Source organism: Theropithecus gelada, chromosome 7a (genome assembly GCF_003255815.1).
Source record: "Theropithecus gelada isolate Dixy chromosome 7a, Tgel_1.0, whole genome shotgun sequence".
Lineage (NCBI taxonomy): Eukaryota > Metazoa > Chordata > Mammalia > Primates > Cercopithecidae > Theropithecus > Theropithecus gelada.
This window is the reverse complement of record NC_037674.1, coordinates 50,407,965-50,427,501: the sequence shown is the minus strand read 5'-3', so window position 1 is coordinate 50,427,501 and position 19,537 is coordinate 50,407,965. Positions and strand designations below refer to the sequence as shown.

The 19,537-nt window shown below is 48.2% G+C and overlaps 1 protein-coding gene across 1 annotated transcript; it reads right to left on the bottom strand.

Annotated features, from left to right (window-relative positions):
* Positions 1–9,944: 9,944 nt before the first annotated feature.
* On the bottom strand, positions 9,945–16,233 carry LOC112627775 (cytochrome P450 1A2). The gene is made up of 7 exons (XM_025390416.1): positions 16,185–16,233; positions 14,503–15,345; positions 13,822–13,942; positions 13,277–13,366; positions 12,885–13,008; positions 11,873–11,959; positions 9,945–10,277 (listed from the first exon to the last, which is right to left on the bottom strand). The coding sequence occupies exons 2-7, from the start codon at positions 15,334–15,336 to the stop codon at positions 9,980–9,982; spliced, it is 1,554 nt and encodes a 517-aa protein (XP_025246201.1). The 5' UTR covers positions 15,337–15,345; positions 16,185–16,233; the 3' UTR covers positions 9,945–9,979.
* Between the last annotated feature and the right edge of the window lie 3,304 nt (positions 16,234–19,537).

Below are 19,537 nucleotides of genomic sequence, written 5' to 3'. Positions count from 1 at the left end.
GCTGAGCTTTGATTAATAATAAAGACAGCAAAAATGAACTAAAGGAACTTTTTGGCATATATTAGACAGCAGCTCCTGTTGGTCAAGGATGGCATTGCAGCCAAGCTCTATTAGTCTTTGTGAAAAAGTGGTAGCAATTAAGGTCCAGCAGGCATGTGCATGGTGACATAAAGAGGGCTCCTTGGAAAAGGGTGCTAGGAGGGTCAAAGCCCTATAAACTCACTCCTAGGACTACGACACCCTGGAGTTGGTCACCATTTGAACTACCTTCTTACTAAATTTTCAACTTGAATTACTAGTGAATATTTCTTCTGCAGAGCACATCTCTAATACAGTTATAAAAAAGACAATAGGAAAAGAGGGTTTGCTTTGTAGAGATTCATTCCACTGCCCGTGTGGCTGGGTAGTCTATTCCAGACAACAGGGTGTCTAAGTCAATTTTCTGTTGCTATAACTGAATACTACAGAATGGCTAATTTATAAAGTACAGAGGTTTATTTAGCTTATGGTTCTGAAGGCTGGGAAATCCAAGGTTGGGGGGCCACATCTGGTGAGGGACTTCTTGCTGCTGGTGACTCTCTTCAGAGTCCTAAGGTAACTCAAGGCATCACATGGTGAAGGGCTCACAAGAGACCCACTCTCATGATAACTAACCCACTCCTTTGATAACCTGTTAATCCCTTAATCCATGAATGGATTAGCTCATTCATGAGGGCAGAGCCCTATGACCCAATCACCTCCTGAAGGTCCCATCTCTCAACACTAATGCACTGGGGACCAAGTTTCCGACATGCGAACTTTTGGGGACACATTCAAACCGTAGCACAGGGGGTCATGATAGATGGGTGGGCACAGCCATTCTTTTCTGTGTCATTTCCCTTCTACCTCATTCTTGGACTCTGAGTATTCCACCATCATTTTTTTTTCCTTTATCTCCCACACCTAGGAGGTACCCTGGAGTTGCTCTATAGCCAGGTGTTCCCTCCAAGAATACAGCTGTGTCTTCAGAAACTAAGGGGACTGGCTGGGTGTGGTGGCTCATGCCTATAATCCCAGCACTTTGGGAGGCTGAGGCGGGTGGATCACCTGAGGTCAGGAGTTCGAGACCAGCCTGGCCAACACGGTGAAACCGTGTCTCTACTAAAAATACAAAAATTAGCTGGGCATGGTGGTGGGTGCCTGTAATCCCAGCTACTTGGGAAGCTGAAGCAGGAGAATCTCTTGAACCCAGTAGGTAGGCAGAGGTTGCAGTGGGCCAAGATTGCGCCATTGCACTCCAGCCTGGGAGAAAAGAGCGAAACTCTGTCTACAAAAAAGAAAAAGAAAAAGAAAAGGAAACTAAGGAGACTGAGGAGGAGGCAGACAGACAGTCAGTTCAGATGTGTGTGGGTGGTGAGGGGAGATGCCCAAATCTCAGCGTCTACAAGCTTTGTCTTCCTGTCTCTATTTTTCAGTGGGGAGGGGCCTGGCTCATACATAGGAGATAAAACACAATGAACAGCCCTCTCATTTTGTAAAGAACACAGCAGATTCATAGTGCACTTATAACCCAGGGCTCTTATGAGAGCAACTAATCCAAGTCTGCCTCATTTTGTAGGAGCAAGCACTGGGGGTGAAATTAGCAAGCAGCAGAGTAGAAATAGGGGCTCTGTCTATGGGTGTACACAATGCACCCAGCCCTGGCTGGGTGCGGAGTAAGGGGAAGGCTTGCACTTAAAAAAACAATTAATAGAAGCCTTTTTTTTTTTTTTAGACGGAGTCTCACTCTGTTGCCCAGGCTGGAGTGCAACGGTGTGGTCTCGGCTCACTGCAACCTCTGCCTACTGGGTTCAAGCAATTCTCCTGCCTCAGCCTCCCCAGTAGCTGGGACTACAGGCATGTGCCACCACACCCGGCTAATTTTTGTATTTTTAGTAGAGACAGGGTTTCACTATGTTGGCCAGGCTGGTCTCAAACTCCTGACCTCATGATCTGCCTGCCTCGGCCTCTCAAAGGAGTTTTTTAAAAAGGAGTTTTAGCAGCCGGGCGTGGTGGCTAACACCTATAATCCCAGCACTTTGGGAGGCCGAGGCAGATGGATCACCTGAGGCCGGGAGTTCAAGACTAGCCTGGCCAACATGGTGAAACCCCGTTTCTACTAAAAATACAAAAATTAGCCAGGCATGGTGGCGCATGCCTGTAATCCCAGCTACTAGGGGAGCTGAGGCAGGGGGATCACTTGAACCTGGGAGGCGGAGGTTGCAGTAAGCTGAGATCGTACTACTGTACTCCAGCCTGGGCAATAGAGTGAGAAACTGTCTCAAAAAAAAAAAAAAAAAAAGAGTTTTAGGGTACAGAAAAATTAGTGGAAAGTACAGAGAGTTCCCATATACCCAGTTCCTCCTATTATGAATATCTTGCATTAGAGGGTATATATGTTACAATTGACAAACCAATATTGATAGATTTTTATTAATTAAGACCCATAGTTTACATAATTTACATTAGGATTCACTCTTTTTTTTTTTTTTTCTGAGATGGAGTCTTGCTCCATCACCAGGCTAGAGTGCAGTGGCGCAATCTCGGCTCACTGCAACCTCTGCCTCCCAGATTCAAGCAATTTTCTGCCTCAGCTTCCTGAGTAGCTGGGATTACAGGCACCTGCCACCACACCCAGCTAATTTTTTGTATTTTTAGTAGAGATGGGGTTTCACCATATTGGCCAAGCTGGTCTTGAACTCCTGACCTTGTGATCCACCCACCTCGGTCTCCCAAAGTGCTGGGATTACAGGAGTGAGCCACTGGCCCTGGGCTTTTTTTTTTTTTTTGAGACAGAGTCTCCCTCTGTTGCCCAAGCTGGAGTGGAGTGGCGCAATCTCAGCTCACTGCAACCTCCGCATCCTGGGTTCGTTTGATTCTCCTGCCTTAGGCTCCCGAGTAGCTGGGATTACAGGTGTGCACCACCACTCCTGACTAATTTTTGTATTTTTAGTAGAGATGAGGTTTCACCATGTTGGCCAGGCTGGTCTCGAACTCCTGACCTCAAGTGATCCACCCACCTTGGCCTCCCAAAGGGCCAGGATTACAGGCATGAGACACTGTGCCCGGCCAGGATTTGCTCTTAAAAATTTTTTTGGCTTGGCACAGTGGCTCATGCCTGTAATTCCAGCACTTTGGGAGGCTGAAGCAGGTGGATTGCTTGAGATCAGGAGTTCGAGACCAGTCTGGGCAACATGGCAAAACCCCATCTCTACAAAAATCAGAAAAATCAGCCAAGCATGGTGGCCTGCATATGTTGTCCCAAGGTGGGAGAATCCACTGAGCCTGGGAGGTTGAGGCTGCAGTGTGCCAAGATGGTGCCACTGCACTCCAGCCTGGGCGATAGAGCAAGACCCTGTCTCAAAAAATATGTGTGTGTGTGTGTGTGTGTATATGTGCGTGTGTGTGTGTGTGTGTGTATATATATTTGAGACGGAGTTTTGCCCTTGTTGCCCAGGCTGGAGTGTAATGGCGTGATCTCGGCTCACCTCAACCTCCGCCTCCCAGGTTCAAGCGATTCTCCTGCCTCAGCCTTCCGAGTAGCTAGGATGACAGGCATGTGCCACCATGCCCAGCTAGTTTTGTATTTTTAGTAGAGATGGGGTTTCTCCATGTTGGTCAGGCTGGTCTCAAGCTCCCGACCTCAGGTGATCCGCTCACCTCGGCCTCCCAAAGTGCTGGGATTACAGGCATGAGCCACCTCACCCGGCCTATATTTTTTTAAATTTAATTTTAATTTTTATTTTTTGAGACGGAGTCTTACTGTGTCTCCCAGACTGGAGTGCAGTGGCACAATCTTGGCTCACTACAACCTCCACCTCCCGGATTCAAGCAATTCTCCTGCCTCAGCCTCTGGAGTAGCTGGGGTTACAGGTAACTGCCACCACACCCAGCTAACTTCTGCGTTTTTCTGGTAGAGACAGGGTTTCACCATGTTGGCCAGGCTGGTCTCGAACTCCTGACCTCAGGTGATCTGCCTGCCTTGGACTCCCAAAGTGCTGGGATTACAGGTGTGAGTCACCATGCCCAGCTTATATTTTTAATTTTTATGGGTACATAGTAGGTGAATATATTTATGGGGCACATGAGAGATTTTAATGCAGCAATACAATGTGTAATAATCACAGTAGGGTAAATCGGGTATCCATCACCTCAAGCATTAATTTTTTCCTTGTGTTACAAACATTCCAATTGTACTCCCTCAGTTATCCCAAAATGTGCTGCAAATCATTGCTGACTGTAGTCATTCCGTTGTGCTATCAAATACTAGAGCTTATTCATTGTATCTAACTGTATTTTTGTATCCACGAAGGTTCACTCTTGGTGTTGTACATTCTATGGTTTTTGACAAATGTGTAATGACATTTATCCATCATTACAGTATCATAGAGAGAAATTTCACTGCCCTAAACTCTTTGCTTCTCTTTTTTTTTTAAGATGGAATCTCACTCTTGTTGCCCAGGCTGGAATGCAATGGCACAATCTCAGCTCACTGCAACCTCTGCCTCCTAGGTTCAAGTGATTCTCCTGCCTCAGCCTCCGAAGTAGCTGGGATTATAGTCATGTGCCACCACGCCCGGCTAATTTTGTATTTTCAGTAGAGACAGGGTTTCTCTATGTTGGCCAGGCTGGTCTTGAACTCCTGACCTCAGGTGATTCGCCTGCCTTGGCCTCCCAAGGTGCTGGGATTACAGGTGTGAGCCACTGCGCCCGGCCCTCTGTGCTCCTTTTATTCATCCCTCACTCCCATGTCCTGAACTCCTGGCAACCTCTGATCTTTTTACTGTTTTTATAGTTTTGCCTGTTTCAGAATGGCCTAAAGTTGGAATCATAAAGCATGTAGCCTTTTCAGATTGGCTTCTTTCACTTAGCAACATGCGTTTAAAGTTCTTCCATGTCTTTTTGTGACTTTGATAGCTCATCTTTTTTTTTTTTTCTTTTAAGATGGAGACTTCCTCTGTCGCCCAGGCTGGAGTGCAGTGGTGTGATCTCAGCTCACCGCAACCTCTAGCTCCCAGATTCAAGGAATTCTCCTGCCTCTGCCTCCCGAGTAGCTGGGAATACAGGTGTGTGCCATCACATCTGGCTGATTTTTTTTTTTGAGACAGAGTTTCACTCTGTTGCCCAGGCTGGAGTACAATGTCGTGATCTTGGCTCACTTCAACCTCTGCCTCCCGGATTCTCCTGCCTCAGCTTCCCGAGTAGGCGGGATTATAGGCATGTGCCACTATGCCCAGCTAATTTTTGTATTTTTAGTAGAGTCGGCGTTTCACCATGTTGGCCAAGCTGGTCTCGAACTTCTGACCTCAGATGATCTGCCCACCTCGGCCTCCCAAAGTGCTGGGATTATAGGCATGAGCCACCACGCCAGGCCCGCACCCGGCTAATTTTTGTATTTTTAGTAGAGACAGGGTTTCACTATGTTGGCTGGGCTGTTCTCAAACTCTTGACCTTATGTGATCCACCCACCTTGGCCTCCCAAAGTGCTGGGATTATAGGCGTGAGCCACTGCACCCAGCCAGCTCATCTCTTTTTATCGCACACAATTTATTGTATTTTCTTTTTTTTTTTTTTTTGAGACGGAGTCTGGCTCTGTTGCCCAGGCTGGAGTGCAGTGGCCAGATCTCAGCTCACTGCAAGCCCTGCCTCCCGGGTTCACGCCATTCTCCTGCCTCAGCCTCCCGAGTAGCTGGGAGTACAGGCGCCCGCCACCTCGCCCGGCTAATTTTTTTTGTATTTTAGTAGAGACGGGGTTTCACCGTGTTAGCCAGGATGGTCTCGATCTCCTGAACTCATGATCCACCCGTCTCGGCCTCCCAAAGTGCTGGGATTACAGGCTTGAGCCACCGCGCCCGGCCAATTTATTGTATTTTCTGTGGCTAGGCATGGTGACCTTTTAAAAAATTTTTGGTTAAAATATACATAAAATTTATCATTTACCCATTTCTTTTTTTGAAACACAGTCTCACTCCATTGCCCAGGCTGGAGTGCAGTGGTGCAATCACAGTTCACTGCAGCCTCAAATTCCCAGGCTAAGGTGATTCTTCTGCCTCAGCCTCTGGAGTAGCTGGGACCACAGGTGTGCACCACCATATCTGCCTAATTTTTTGTATTTTTTGTAGACATGGGCGTCTTGCCATGCAGCTCAGGCTGGTCTCAAACTCCTGGGATCAAGCGATTTTCCTGCTGAGATTGCAAGTGTGAGCCATGGTAACCAAGTAGTAACTCTATGTTTAAATTTTAAGGCCCTGTCGAAGCATTCTCCACAGTGGCTGCACCGTTTTACACTCCCATCAGCAATGCACAAGGGTTACAATTTCTCTAAATCCACACCAACACTTACTAGTTTTTTCTTTTTAATAGCCATCTTAATTGGTATGAGGTAGTATCTCATTGTGGTTTTTTTTTTTTTTTTTTTTTTTTTGAGACGGAGTCTCGCTCTGTCACCCAGGCTGGAGTGCAGTGGCCAGATCTCAGCTCACTGCAAGCTCCGCCTCCCGGGTTTACGCCATTCTCCTGCCTCAGCCTCCTGAGTAGCTGGGACTACAGGCGCCTGCCACCTCGCCCGGCTAAGTTTTTGTATTTTTAGTAGAGACGGGGTTTCACTGGGTTAGCCAGAATGGTCTCGATCTCCTGACCTCGTGATCCGCCCGTCTCGGCCTCCCAAAGTGCTGGGATTACAGGCTTGAGCCACCGCGCCCGGCCCTCATTGTGGTTTTGATTTACACTTCTTTTCTTTTTTTGAGATGGAGTCTCGCTCTGTTGCCCAGAATGAAGTGCAGTGGCACAATCTTGGCTCACTGCAACTTCTGCGCCTCTGGTTCAAGTGATTTTCCTGCCTCAGCCTCCGGAATAGCTGGGACTACAGGTGCACGCCGCCATGCCAAGCTAATTTTAGTATTTTTAGTAGAGATGGGGCTTCACTACGTTGGCCAGGCTGGTTTCTAACTCCTGACCTTAAGTGATCCGACTGCCTCAGCCTCCCAAAATGCTGGGATTAAAGTGTAAGCCACCGTGCCCAGCCTGATTTACACTTCCCTAATGATGCTGAATATCTTTTCATATGCTTGTTGATGATAGTGTGTGTGTATATATATATATATATATTTTTTTTTTCCAGGAACAAAGTCTCATTTTTGCCCAGGCTGGAGTGCCGTGGTATGATCACAGCTCATTGCAGCCTCCAACTCCTGGGCTCAAGCCATCCTCCCACCTCAGCCTCCCTAGTAACTGGGACTACAGGTAAGCACTGCCATGCCCGGACTGTGTATTTTCTTTTGTAAAAATTTCAAATTAAATTTTTGTGGGTACATAGTAGGTATATATATTTACGAGGTATCTGGGATATCTTGATACACGGATACAATCAATATATCTTCTTTACATAAACGTCTATTCAAGTCCTTTGCCCATTTTTTAACTGAGTTGCTTTTTTGTGGTTGAGTTGTAGATTTTTATATATATTATATAAATATATATATGTATATATTTATTTATTTATTTGAGATGGAGTTTCACTCTTGTCGCCCAGGCTGGAGTGCAATGGCGTGATCATGGCTCACTGCACCCTCTGCCCCCGGGTTCAAGTGCTTTTCCCGTCTCAGCCTCCTGAGTAGCTGGGATTACAGGTACCCGCCACCATGCCTGACTAATTTTTGTATTTTTAGTAGAGACAGGATTTCACCATGTTGGCCAGGCTGGTCTCAAACTCCTGACCTCAGATGATTCACCCGCCTTGGCCTCCCAAAGTGCTGGAATTACAGGGGTGAGCCATCGTGCCCGGCCAGGAGTACTTTATATATTCTATATATAAATGCTTTAACAGCTATATGTTTTGCAAATATTTTCTCTCATTCTGTGGTTGTCTTTTCAGTTTTTGTTGTTGTTGTTGTTGTTGTTTCCTGAGACAGAGTCTCACTCTGTAGCCCAGGCTGGAGTGCAATGGCAGGATCTTGGCTCACTGCAACCCCCGCTTCCTGAGTTCAAGTGATTCTCCTGCCTCAGCCTCCTGAGTAGCTGGGACTACAGCCTCGTGAGCACCTGGGATTACAGTCTCCTAAGCAGCTGAGGCTAGCCACTATATTCAGCTAGTTTTTGCATATTTGGTAGAGATGAGGTTTCACTATGTTGTCCAGGCTGGTCTCAAACTCCTGACCTCAAGTGATCCAACCGCCTCGGCCTCCCAAAATGCTGGGATTATAGGCGTCAGCCACTGTGCCTGGCCTCCTTTCAATTTCTTGATAGTGTCCTTTGATGAGACCTGGGCCTTTTTGAAATAATCCAAGCACTTCTGGGAAGCTTATCCGCCCCTGGTCTGTGAACGAAGAAATCAAGGCCTTGTGAGAAGTCATGCGTTCTGCCTTTTGAGAATGGGACGGGGGGATCCCCATCCACCCAACTGGGTTTGGCCCCTGAGACTGGATCCCTTTCTCCTTGTTCCCTTCAATTGTTCAAAAACTTTGGTCAAACAACATGAAAGGAGAGAAGAGAGAGGAGTGAAGGAGGTGCCTATCAATGACTGAAGAGAGCACAGACCTAGACCCGGTCTCAGGACTCAAGCACCAAGGGCTTACTGACACATGCCACAACACACATGAGCCTTGAAAACATTGTGCTAGGTGAAAGAAGCCAGTAACAAAAGACCACTCATTGTGTAATTCCATTTATATGAAATGTTTAGAGAAGGCAAATCCATAGACACAGAAAGTAGATTAGTAGTTGCCAGGGCTGGTGAGGCAGGGGAAGAAAGCTAGGGGGAAATGTGGAGGGACTGCTAATGGGTGCAGGGTTTCTTTTAGGGGTGATGAAAATGTTCTAAAATTAATTGTGGGCCAGGTGCGGTGGCTCACACCTGTAATTCCAGCACTTTGAGAGAGGTCGAGGCGGGCAGATCACTTGTCACCTAGGAGACAGAGGAAGACTCCGTCTCAAAAAAAAAAAAAAAAAAAGGCTGGGCACGGTGGTTCACTCCTGTTAATCCCAGCACTTTGGGAGACTGAGGCGGGTGGATCACGAGGTCAAGAGATGGAGACCATCCTGGCCAACATGGTGAAACCTCATCTCTACTAAAAATACAAAAATTAGCTGGCCATGGTGGCACACACCTGTAGTCCCAGCTACTTGGGAGGCTGAGGCAGGAGAATCGCTTGAACATGGGAGGCGGAGGTTGCAGTGAGCCGAGATCGCGCCACTGCACTCCAGCCTGGCAACAGAGCGAGACTCCATCTCAAAAATAATAACAACAATAAAATTAATTCTGGTGATGGTTGCACAATTCTACACTAGAAGTCATTTGACACTTTAATAATGTGAATTAGGCTGGATGTGGTGGCTCACACCTGTAATCCCAGGACTTTGGGAAGCCAAGGCAGGTGGATAACTTGGGGTCAGGAGTTCGAGACCACCCTGGCCAACATGGTGAAACCCCATCTCTACTAAAACTACAAAAATCAGCCAGGCATAGTGGCTCATGCTTGTAATCCCGGGTACTCGGGAGGTTGAAGTGGGAGGATCACTTGAACCTGGGAGGTGGAGGTTGCAGTGAGCTGAGAACACGCCACTGTACTCCAGCCTGGACGACAGAGTGAGATTCTGTCTCGGGAAAAAAAAAAAAAAAAAAGAAGGTGAATTATATGGTATAAGAATTATACACACACACACACACACACACACACACACACACATTTTTTTTTTGAGACATGGTCTTGCTATGTCACTCAGGCTCTTGGCTAATTTTTTTTTTTTTTTTAATAGAGACAGGGTCCCACTATGTTGCCCAGGCTGCCTTCCAACTCCTGGGCTCAAATGATCCTCCAACCTTGGCCTCCCAAAATGCTGGGATTACAGGCCCTGCACTTGGCTAAAGCTGCTATTTTTTAAAAAAGAAAGGAGGAGAAACAAGGGCTGAGTCCCCGTGGTTGGCCCCCACTCGCTCCCTGGCCTCAGCATGGTGGCGTCTTCTTCACTTGATGGAGAAGCGCAGCCGCACCTGGAAGTGTTCACAGCGGGCGTGCTTCATGGTCAGCCCGTAGATGGGAGTCAGGTCGACTTTCTCGCCCGGCGGCACGCTGAACTCCAGTTGCTGTAGCAGGATGGCCAGGAAGAGGAAGACTTCCCACTTGCCCAGGACCTCCCCGATGCACCGGCGCTTGCCCAGGCCAAACAGCATTATCTTCTCACTCAAGGGCTTGTTAATGGTGGTGCCTTCGGCGGTGAGGAACCGCTCGGGCCGGAACTCAGATGGGTCCCCCCACAGCTGCCTGCAAGAGGAACAGAGGAGATAGGACTTCAGGGCTGGGGAGGCCCTGGGAGGAGGGGCCTGGGGAAGGGAGACTTCTGTTGAGATCACAAGTGTGAGGACATGTTGAAAGCAATGAAGGGTAAGTGGGAAGGAACCAAACTGAACTTTGATGCTTATTTCTTTTTTCCTTTTTCTTTCTTTCTTTTTTGTTTTTAGACAAACTCTGGCTCCTATAACCCAGGCTGGAGTACAGTGGTGCCATCTTAGATCACTGCAGTCTCTGCCTCCCCAGCTCAAGCCATCCTCCCACCTGAGCCTCCCGTGTAGCTGGGACTACTGGCACCACATCCGGCTAATTTTTGTGTTTTTGTTTTTTTCTTTTTTCTTTTTTTTTTTTTTTTTTTTTTGCAGAGACGGGGTTTCAGGGATCTCACACTCATGAGCTCAAGCGATCCACCTTCCTTGGACTCCCAAAGTGCTGGGGTTACAGGCATGAGTCACCACACCTGGCCTGATGCTTATTTCTTTTACAAAGCTCTCTCTAAAATGACCAGCCTTAAAGATAGTGCCTTTTAATATTAATTTACTTTAAATAATGCTTTATCTAAAAGGAATTTAAAGAAGAAAAACAGGCTGGTTTTGGTGGCTCACATCTGTAACCCTAGTACTTTGGGAGGCTGAGGAAGGAAGATCCCTTGAGCCCAGGAGTTCAAAACCAGCCTGGACAACATATGGAGACCTTGCCTCTATTTAAAAATTAAAGTTAAAAAAAAGCAAAAAAAAAAAAAAAAAAAAAGAAAAAGGAAGAAAGAAAGAAAGAAAGAAAAACATATGTCTCTTCATCCTACTGAAAATATGCCTCCCAAAGGGCCTCAACAGTATGTCCTGGCTTATGTTTATTGTTTTGGAGTAATGATGACTAGCATAAACATTGATAGCGTTTTCACACTCAAGTGTCCCAGTGTAGATGGTAAATTATATGGTCCCCCTACCCATACACCAAAGTGAGGCTTTCCAAAGAGAGGTCTCTGGGCCATTCACATCAGAATCGCCTGAGGCACCCCGCCTTAGACACCACAGTAGAATCCTAGGGGAACCATCAGCTGTTACAAACATCTTGGTTGATTTTTTTTTTTTTTTTTTGAAGCAGGGTCTCACTCTGTCACCCAGGCTGGAGTGCAGTGGCACGATCTCAGCTCACTGCAACCTCTGCTTCCAGAGTTCAAGCGATTCTCCTGCCTCAGTCTCTGGAGTAGCTGGGATTATAGGCACACCACCATGTCCAGCTAATCTTTTTCTTTTTTTTTAATTTTCAGTAGAGACAGGGTTTCACCATGTTGCCCAGGCCGGTCTCGAACTCCTGACCTCAAGTGATCTCTGTGCCTCGGCCTCCCAAAGTGCTGGGATTACAGGCATGAGCCACCGCGCCTGGCCATCCTGGTTGATTCCTGTGCACTAAAGTTTGTGAAACCTTTGTAAATATTGTCACTTACAGCAGACTATATAGCAACTGAGGTTCCCTCCTTTCATTATATAAACAGTTCCTAGCGGGGACGAACAGCCTTCCTGACTGCTGAACCTGCACACATTTTTCTGTGAGGGGTGTGTACTCACGGGTCGTGGTTGACCTGCCACTGGTTTATGAAGACACAGCATTCCCTGGGGATGTAGAAGCCGTTCAGTGTTGTGTCCCTTGTTGTGCTGAGGGAAGAGGGCACTGTGAGACTCAGGGCTGGAAAGCTGGGCTGTGTGTTGTTCCTGCCTCCACCCCATCCTGATAGCCTGCCCACTGCCATCTCCATCCCTACACTGGGAGGAGAGGGGAGGAACAGGGAAGGGGTAGAGTCATCCTCCCTCTTCCTTGCCTCCTGTTCTTTAACTTCAGCAAGTATTTACTAAACTTCTCTTTGTGTCTGGCTGTGCACTTGGCTGTTCTCTGGAGCCAAGAAACAGGCAATTTCAGATAAATGTTTTTCTATTTTCTATTAAAACAGAAAAAAAAAGCAGCAGGCAGCCTGGGCCAGCCCTGGGGAGTTTCTAGCCTGGCTGGGGATTCAGGCCTCTTACTCTAGGAATAACTGGAACAACATTTGGGCAGAAGTAAATGCTCACTAACTCTCTTGACATTGTTAAAATTCTGGGGCATGACCAAGTGCTGATGGCTGTAAGTCCTATAAGACATCAGGAGTGAAGCTGTGCCAGCTGGATGAGTCAAAAGGCTTCTGGGGAGAGGAAGCTCGCATCGGCATTGACTTTGAGCAAGGGTAGGATTCTGGTGGTCAGAGAAGAGACTAGAAGGCATTCCAGGCAGAAGGTTCAGCGTTACCAAAATTGGAGGCCAGTAGGGTCATGCTTGTGAGGCTGAGGCCGACCTGGCTGGCACAGAGGGCACTGGGAGGGAGGGAATATGAGCAGAAGGGAATGAGCGCTGAGATCACAAGTGGAACTTTCTCCTGAGAGCTGGGGGTTAGATTATGTTTGGACTGGATGGGGGCAGACTGAGGCTGGGATCTGTGTGGAATGAGGTCGGAAAGGAGATGCTGAGCCAGGGCCAGGGTTGAGAAGCCAGGAAGAGAAAATATGGCAAGGACTTCAGAGGTGGGAGGGCAGAACTAGCAGCCCTCACCTATGGGGGATGGTGAAGGGGACGAAGGAGGAGTGTCGGAAGGTCTCCAGGATGAAGGCCTCCAAGTAGGGCAGCTGGGGTCTGTCAGAGAGCCGGGGTCGCCGCCCCCTGCCAATCACAGCATCTGTAGAACACAGAGGACAAGCAGAACTCATGGGCTGCCCTAACTGCCCCATGAATTGTCCCCTCTTATACCCCATGTCACTCTATGTAAGACTGTCTATTCACAAGTCTGCGACCCCACTAACCTCCCACATCTTCTAGGCAAGGGCAGGCACTACTGTGTTCCCAGGGCTTGCACACAGTAGGCACATAACAGGTGTTTGTAGACTGAACACACAATCTGGGTCTCAAGGCTTCTCCTGGCCATAGGGTTGGGGGCCCCCATGTACCCAGCTCCTTCTGGATCTTCCTCTGTATCTCGGGCTTGGTCACAAGGTACATGAGGCTCCAGGAGATGGCTGTTGCAATTGTGTCAAATCCTGGACCGTGTAGGGTAAGGTGAGGAAGGAAGGAAGACAGAAACAAGGAAACCATCATTTCCCAATTATCTATTATGTGTGTACCCAGCATTAGCTTTCTCTCACCCTAGCCCGTGAGTTTCCTGAGGACAGAGGCTGGGTCTTTTCAACATAAACTTGAGATACAGGTTTCAGAATTAGCTGCCAGAATTACAGGGGCCTAGACTTACAGGCCAGAGAACACTTTATTGTTCAGATGGGGAAACTGAAGCCTAGGGGAGGAGAAGGACTTTGCTGTGTCTCCACTGTGAATTGGTGGCACAGCCCAGGCTCAAACCCTGATCCTAGGGCATGTCTCAGTATGTTGTACCATCTGGTGTAGGGTTGGCGGGTTGTTTGATGGACTGAGGGACTGGGCAAGACCGTGGGTGAACAGCAGGCATTGTTGGATGGAGGGGCAGGGTTCTGGCTCCTACCTGCTCCGAAGATGTCATTGACAAGGTTGACAATCTTCTCCTGGGGGATGAGGTTGCCGCTGGCTCTAGGCCCCTTCTTGCTGTGCTTGAACAGGGCACCCGTGATGTCCTGGACACTGTTCTGAGGGAGCACAAGCTTAGAGGTACCCCTGGCACTTCCAAGGTCAAAGGCTGAACATTGCTCCACACCCCTCGCCTGTCCCTGGGGGCTACTCCTCCCACTTGGTCTCTAGGCAGGGGGCTACATCTCGCAGCAGGAGCTGGTAGCAGCCCTGGGTATGACGTAAAGTGTCATTTTATGCCCCATTGACCCTCCTTCCCAATAACCCCAGGGGTCCAATTTCAAAGGAGGAAAAGGTTAGTGTGAACACAGGGAAGCAACGTGGCACCAGAACTGGGGATTAGCCTCGTTGGGATTCAGGTTTCTGCAGAATGAAAGCTTTCTCACTCATCGGCCCCCCACATTGCAGGGCTCTGCTAGGGCCCCATTTCCAGGACTTTTTTCTTGGGGGCTTTGAGGAGCCCTGAGAAGGGGGCTTCAAGGATGAGGAAACTGAAGCCCAGAGAAGGGGAAGAGTTGACTCCAGGTCACACAGCTGGTCTGAGGTATCCAGAGCCTTCCTAGGCCTTGGCAACACAGCAGCTGCAAGGTGCCCCTCGCCACCTGCACCCCGGGCTCACCTTGTCAAAGTCCTGATAGTGTTCCTGGACTGTTTTCTGCAGGAACCGCCGGAACCTCTGGTTGAAGGCCTTGAACCTCTGCAGGGCAGGGTTGGGCAGGTAGCGAAGGATAGGGAAGAAGTCCACGGGGTTCCCGGAGGAGGCACTCTCCACGAACTCATGACTGTTCTTCACGAGGCTGAGCATCTCATCACTGCTCTCAGGGAAGTGCTGTCCGAAGCACATGGCACCGATGACGTTGGCCACTGACACCACCACTTGATTGTAAGGGTCGAAGTGCCCAGGCCCTGCCATCAGCTCCTGCAACCTGCTGATCAGGGCCTCAGCCTCCTTGCTCACATGCTCCTCCAGGTAGCAGGAGGATGAGGAGGAGGCTGGGTCAGAGGCGATGGAGAAGATGTTGAGGGCGTTCTGGGCCAGGCGCCGGCGGGCAGCCCACACCGGTCCAGAGTCTGGGCTGAAGGACATGCTCTGGCCATCAGTGATGAAGGTGAAACTGTAGAGGTCAGGCCGGCCCTTGAAATCGTCGCCCTGCCGCACCAGGGCCTGCCGGATGGTATCCAGGCCGCTCAGCACCAGCACGGGTGTGGAGCCAATGCGGATCTGCAGCACGTCTCCGTAGAGCTGGCTCATCCTTGACAGTGCCAGGTGCGGGTTCTTCCCCAGGGTCAGCACATGCCCGAGCAGGGGCCAGCCCCATGGCTCTGGTGGACTTTTCAGGCCTTTGGGGACCTGAGGCCTCGAACCCCTGAGCACCCAGAATACCAGGCAGAAGATGGCAGAGGCCAGGAGAAGCTCTGTGGCCGAGAAGGGAACAGACTGGGACAATGCCATCTGTACCAACTACAGGGAAAAAGGAAGGAGGGACCAGGCTGAGGGTTGAGATGGAGACATTCATTCATTCATTTCCTCAGTCATTTGATAAACACTGATGTGTGTTCTGTGCTTGGCTCCCAACTGGATACCAGAAAGACTAAGATTCATCTACCATGTGTCCTGTGCCCCCAGAGCTCACCCTTTGAGCATCACAGAATCTGAGAACTGGCAAGAAGCCTCAAGATTCCCAGCCTGAACCCTGGCTCTCTCCTCCACCCATCCTCTCCGTTAGTTTCTGCTTCTGGAGCTGGAGTAGAGGCAAGTGACCACCCCAAAACGGGGAAGCCAAGGACAGCACCCTTGTCAGCCCCTGGCACAGCATGCATGCTGGGCATTGTGCCAAAGGGTCCCTGCCAGTGCTGGCTTTCTGCTGATACCTTCTACACACCCAGGGGACCGGGAGCTCCCCCTACCCAGTGACACTGAGGAAGCCAAGGTCCCAGGGCTGATTCAAATAGCCTGTGATGCCCCCTTCCCAGGGCACTCTTTATCAATACCAGGAAGGGCATCTCCTCCAGGGATGAGTCCTCATCCTCGCACCGTCTTGGAGGTTGAGGTTGGGCTGCAGCCAGGGCCAGGGCTGCCCTTGTGCTAAGGGGGAAGCCCTCCCCATCTCTCTCCTTAAAAATGGCTTAGTCCAAACTGCTCATTTAAAAAGGGGAAACACAAGTCAAGAGCTGAGTAGCAAAACCTGGAACCCAGGCCCCCTACACCTAGCCCAGGCTCCCCATCTTTCTGTCTCCACTAGCTTCCAAGTTCTATAATTGGGGATCCCAGAGATTGGAAACTGATCCCAAGAAAGGTACCTGTAGAGGCAAGTGCTTGAGATTAGCAGAGTTGTAATGGCTGGTCTGGAGCTTCTGGCTCTAGGTGAGTGGCCTTTTTATAAACACCATCCCCTATCGGATTGGCCTGGTTGTCCTGGTTGCCTAATATCAAAGCTGGATCACTGAACAAAGTTGGAAGGATCAACCCTTGATCTTGGGCCATGATCCCTCAGCTCCACCTACTACCCAAGGCCCACGGTGACTCTTTGGGGATAGGCCAGAAGGGGTGCTGGGTCCCTGGGGATGAAGGTACAGCTTTCTTCAGGGTTCAGGGTAGGGAGCCTATTTCTCTGAAGAGTAGGGTAGGGTCTGGGAGTGGGGGTTAGGCCTTTGGACTGATCTGGGCTTCTTTCCCATGCACACATGAGGAAGAGCTCTGCCAGGGCACTCAGTCTAGACCAACCAGGCTCACGGCCCCTCTCCAGAAGGATGTTCTTCTGTATATCTTCCAACAACCTGCAAAACCAGACAGTAAATGGGCATGTTCCAGCCACTCCTGATTTTCAGCCCAAGTCCCCAAGTGGCAAAGAAGAGATGATAAGGATTTTGCATACTAAAGAGAGGCCTCCCTCATGCAAAAAGACTAAGAGACATAACCAAATGCAATATGTGAACCTTGATTGGATGCGGCATTTAACCAAAAAAAAAAATTTAAAATTTACAAAAGGCGTTTTGGGGACAATTGGGGACATGTGAGCATGGACTGGAGATTAGATGATATTCTGGAATAAATGTTAATTTTTTTAGGTGTGAACAGAGTGTCATGGTATGTGGGAGTGTATCCTTATTCTTAGGAGATTAATGCTGCAGTGTGGAAGTGTCAAGATCCCTGCAACCTCCTTTTGAATGATTCTGTTAAAAAAGGTACACCTTTAGGCCAGGCGCGGTGGCTCACATCTGTAATCCCAGCACTTTGAGAGGCCGAGGTGGGCGGATCACCTGAGGTCAGGTGTTTGAGATCAGCCTGGCCAACCTGGTGAAACCCCATCTCTACTAAAAATACAAAAATTAGCCGGGCATGGTGGCGCATGCCTGTAATTCCAGTTACTCGGGAGGCTGAGGCAGGAACATCGCTTGAACCCAGGAGGTGGAGGCTGCAGTGAGCCGAGATCGTGCCACTGCACTCCAGCCTGGGCGACCGAGCGAGACTCAGTCTCAAAAAAAAAAAAAAAGTACACCTTTAAAAAGTATAATTGGATTGTTTGTAATTCAAAGGTTTACCCTTGCTTGAGGGGATGGATACCCCATTCTCTATGATGTGCTTATTTCACATTGCATGCCTGGATCAAAACATTTCATGTACCCCATAAATATATACACCTACTATGTACCCATAAAATTTTAAAAAGTATACCTATCAATCAATAAATCAAGAGAAAGTAGATATGAGAAATGTCAGCTATTCATGGACTTACGTGCAGATATATGGTGTTTGTTATACTAAAGGAGTCTTTAATATGGACCCAGATCTCAGTCAGGTCTAAGAGGAGGATGAGGGCAAGCCTTAAGTTGGATGTGAAAAGGAAGTTTTCTATCTTTTTTTTTTGAAGATACAGAGTCTTGCTCTGTCACCCAGGCTGGGGTTCTGTGCCACAGTCATGGCTCACTGCAGCCTAGACCTCCTGAGCTCAAACAATTGTCTTGCCTCAGCCTTCTGAGTAGCTGGGATCACAGTCACAGGTGTGTGCACCATGCCTGGCTAATTTTTTAGTTTTAAACATTTTTTTGTAGAGAGGAGGTCTCACCATGTTGCCCAGGTTGGTCTTGAACTTCTGGGCCCAAGCAATCCTTCTGCCTTGGCCTCCCAAAGTGCCGGTATTATAGGTGTGAGCCACTGTGCCCAGCATGGATGTGAGAGGGAAGTTTTGATTTAGACGTGAGTGGGCTTTTATTCCTGAAAATGAGAAAACTGTGGGATCAACCTGTGAAGATGCCAAGGCACATGGTTGGGGAATCCAGTAGAGGAACAGAGCATTTTGGAAGACCATGAATGGGAGAAGAGGAAGGTTGTTTCCTGTCTATATCTCCATTGGGTTCGGATGGCTCAATGAAAAAGGTTAGGGTTTGAGGTTAGGCTCAGTTGTATAGTAAATGGACTTTTTCTTTCTCTCTGTCTCTCTAATTAACTAAAGTCCATGGTTTACTTAGATTCCCTTGGGTTTTACCTAATGTCCTTTTCCTGTTCCAGGACCCACTGGATATCACATGACATTTAGTTATCGTGTCTCTTTGGACTCCTCTTGGCTGTGACAGTTTCTCAGGATATCCTTGTTTTTGATGACCTTGATAATTTTCAGGAGTACTGGTTGGATATTTTGTAGGATGCCCACTATTGGAATGTGCCTGATGTTTTTCTCATGGTAAGCCTGGGGTTATGGTTTGTTGGTAGGAAGACCTTGGAGGTAAGGTGCCATTCTTGTCACGTCATATCAAGGTTACATCCTATCAGTATGACTTACAGGTGTTGATGTTGACCTTGATCACCTGGCTGAGGTAGTGCATGTCAGGTCTCTTCACTGTAAAGTTACTCCTTTCCTCCCTTTCCATGCTGTACCCTTTGGAAGGAAGTCACTATGCTCGGCCCACACCGAATGAGTGGGGGGTTATGCTCCTTCTCCTTGAGGAGGGATTATCTCCATAAACTATTTGAAATTCTCTTGTGTGAGAGACTATTTATCTTTTTATTTTTAATGTTTTCTTAAAACTTAAAAAAATTAAATTACAGGGTACAATATGGAAAAGTGCATATGTCAGCTGGGCCCGGTGACTCATGCCTGTAATTCCAGCACTTTGAGAGGCCGAGGTGGGAGGATCACTTGAGTGGGGCCAGGAGTTCAAGACCAGCCTGGCCAACATAGTGAAACCTCATCTCTACTAAAAACACAAAAAAAATTAGCTGGGCGTGGTGGCGCACACCTGTAATTCCAGCTACTCAGGAAGCTGAGGCATAACAATTGCTTGAATCCGGGAGGCAGAGGTTGCAGTGAGCCAAGATCGCACGACTGCGCTCCAGCCTGGGTGACAGAGTGAGATTCTGTCTCAAAAATACCTAAATAAATAGAAAAATGCATATGTCATGTATAGCTTGATCATGTGTAGCTTGATGAATTTTTGCAAACGTAACAAACACACATATAACCAGCTCTAATAAAGAGACATCATGAGCACCCAAGAAGTCCCGTTGTGTTCCTTTCTCAAGGGTACCCATGACCCCAACGTCTATTGCATGAATTTGTTTTGCTTGTTGTTGCATTTTATGTAAATGAGATCGTGTCATATGTACACTTTTTGGAGGGGAGCCAAGGAATTTTACAAAACTAATAGATTTTTTT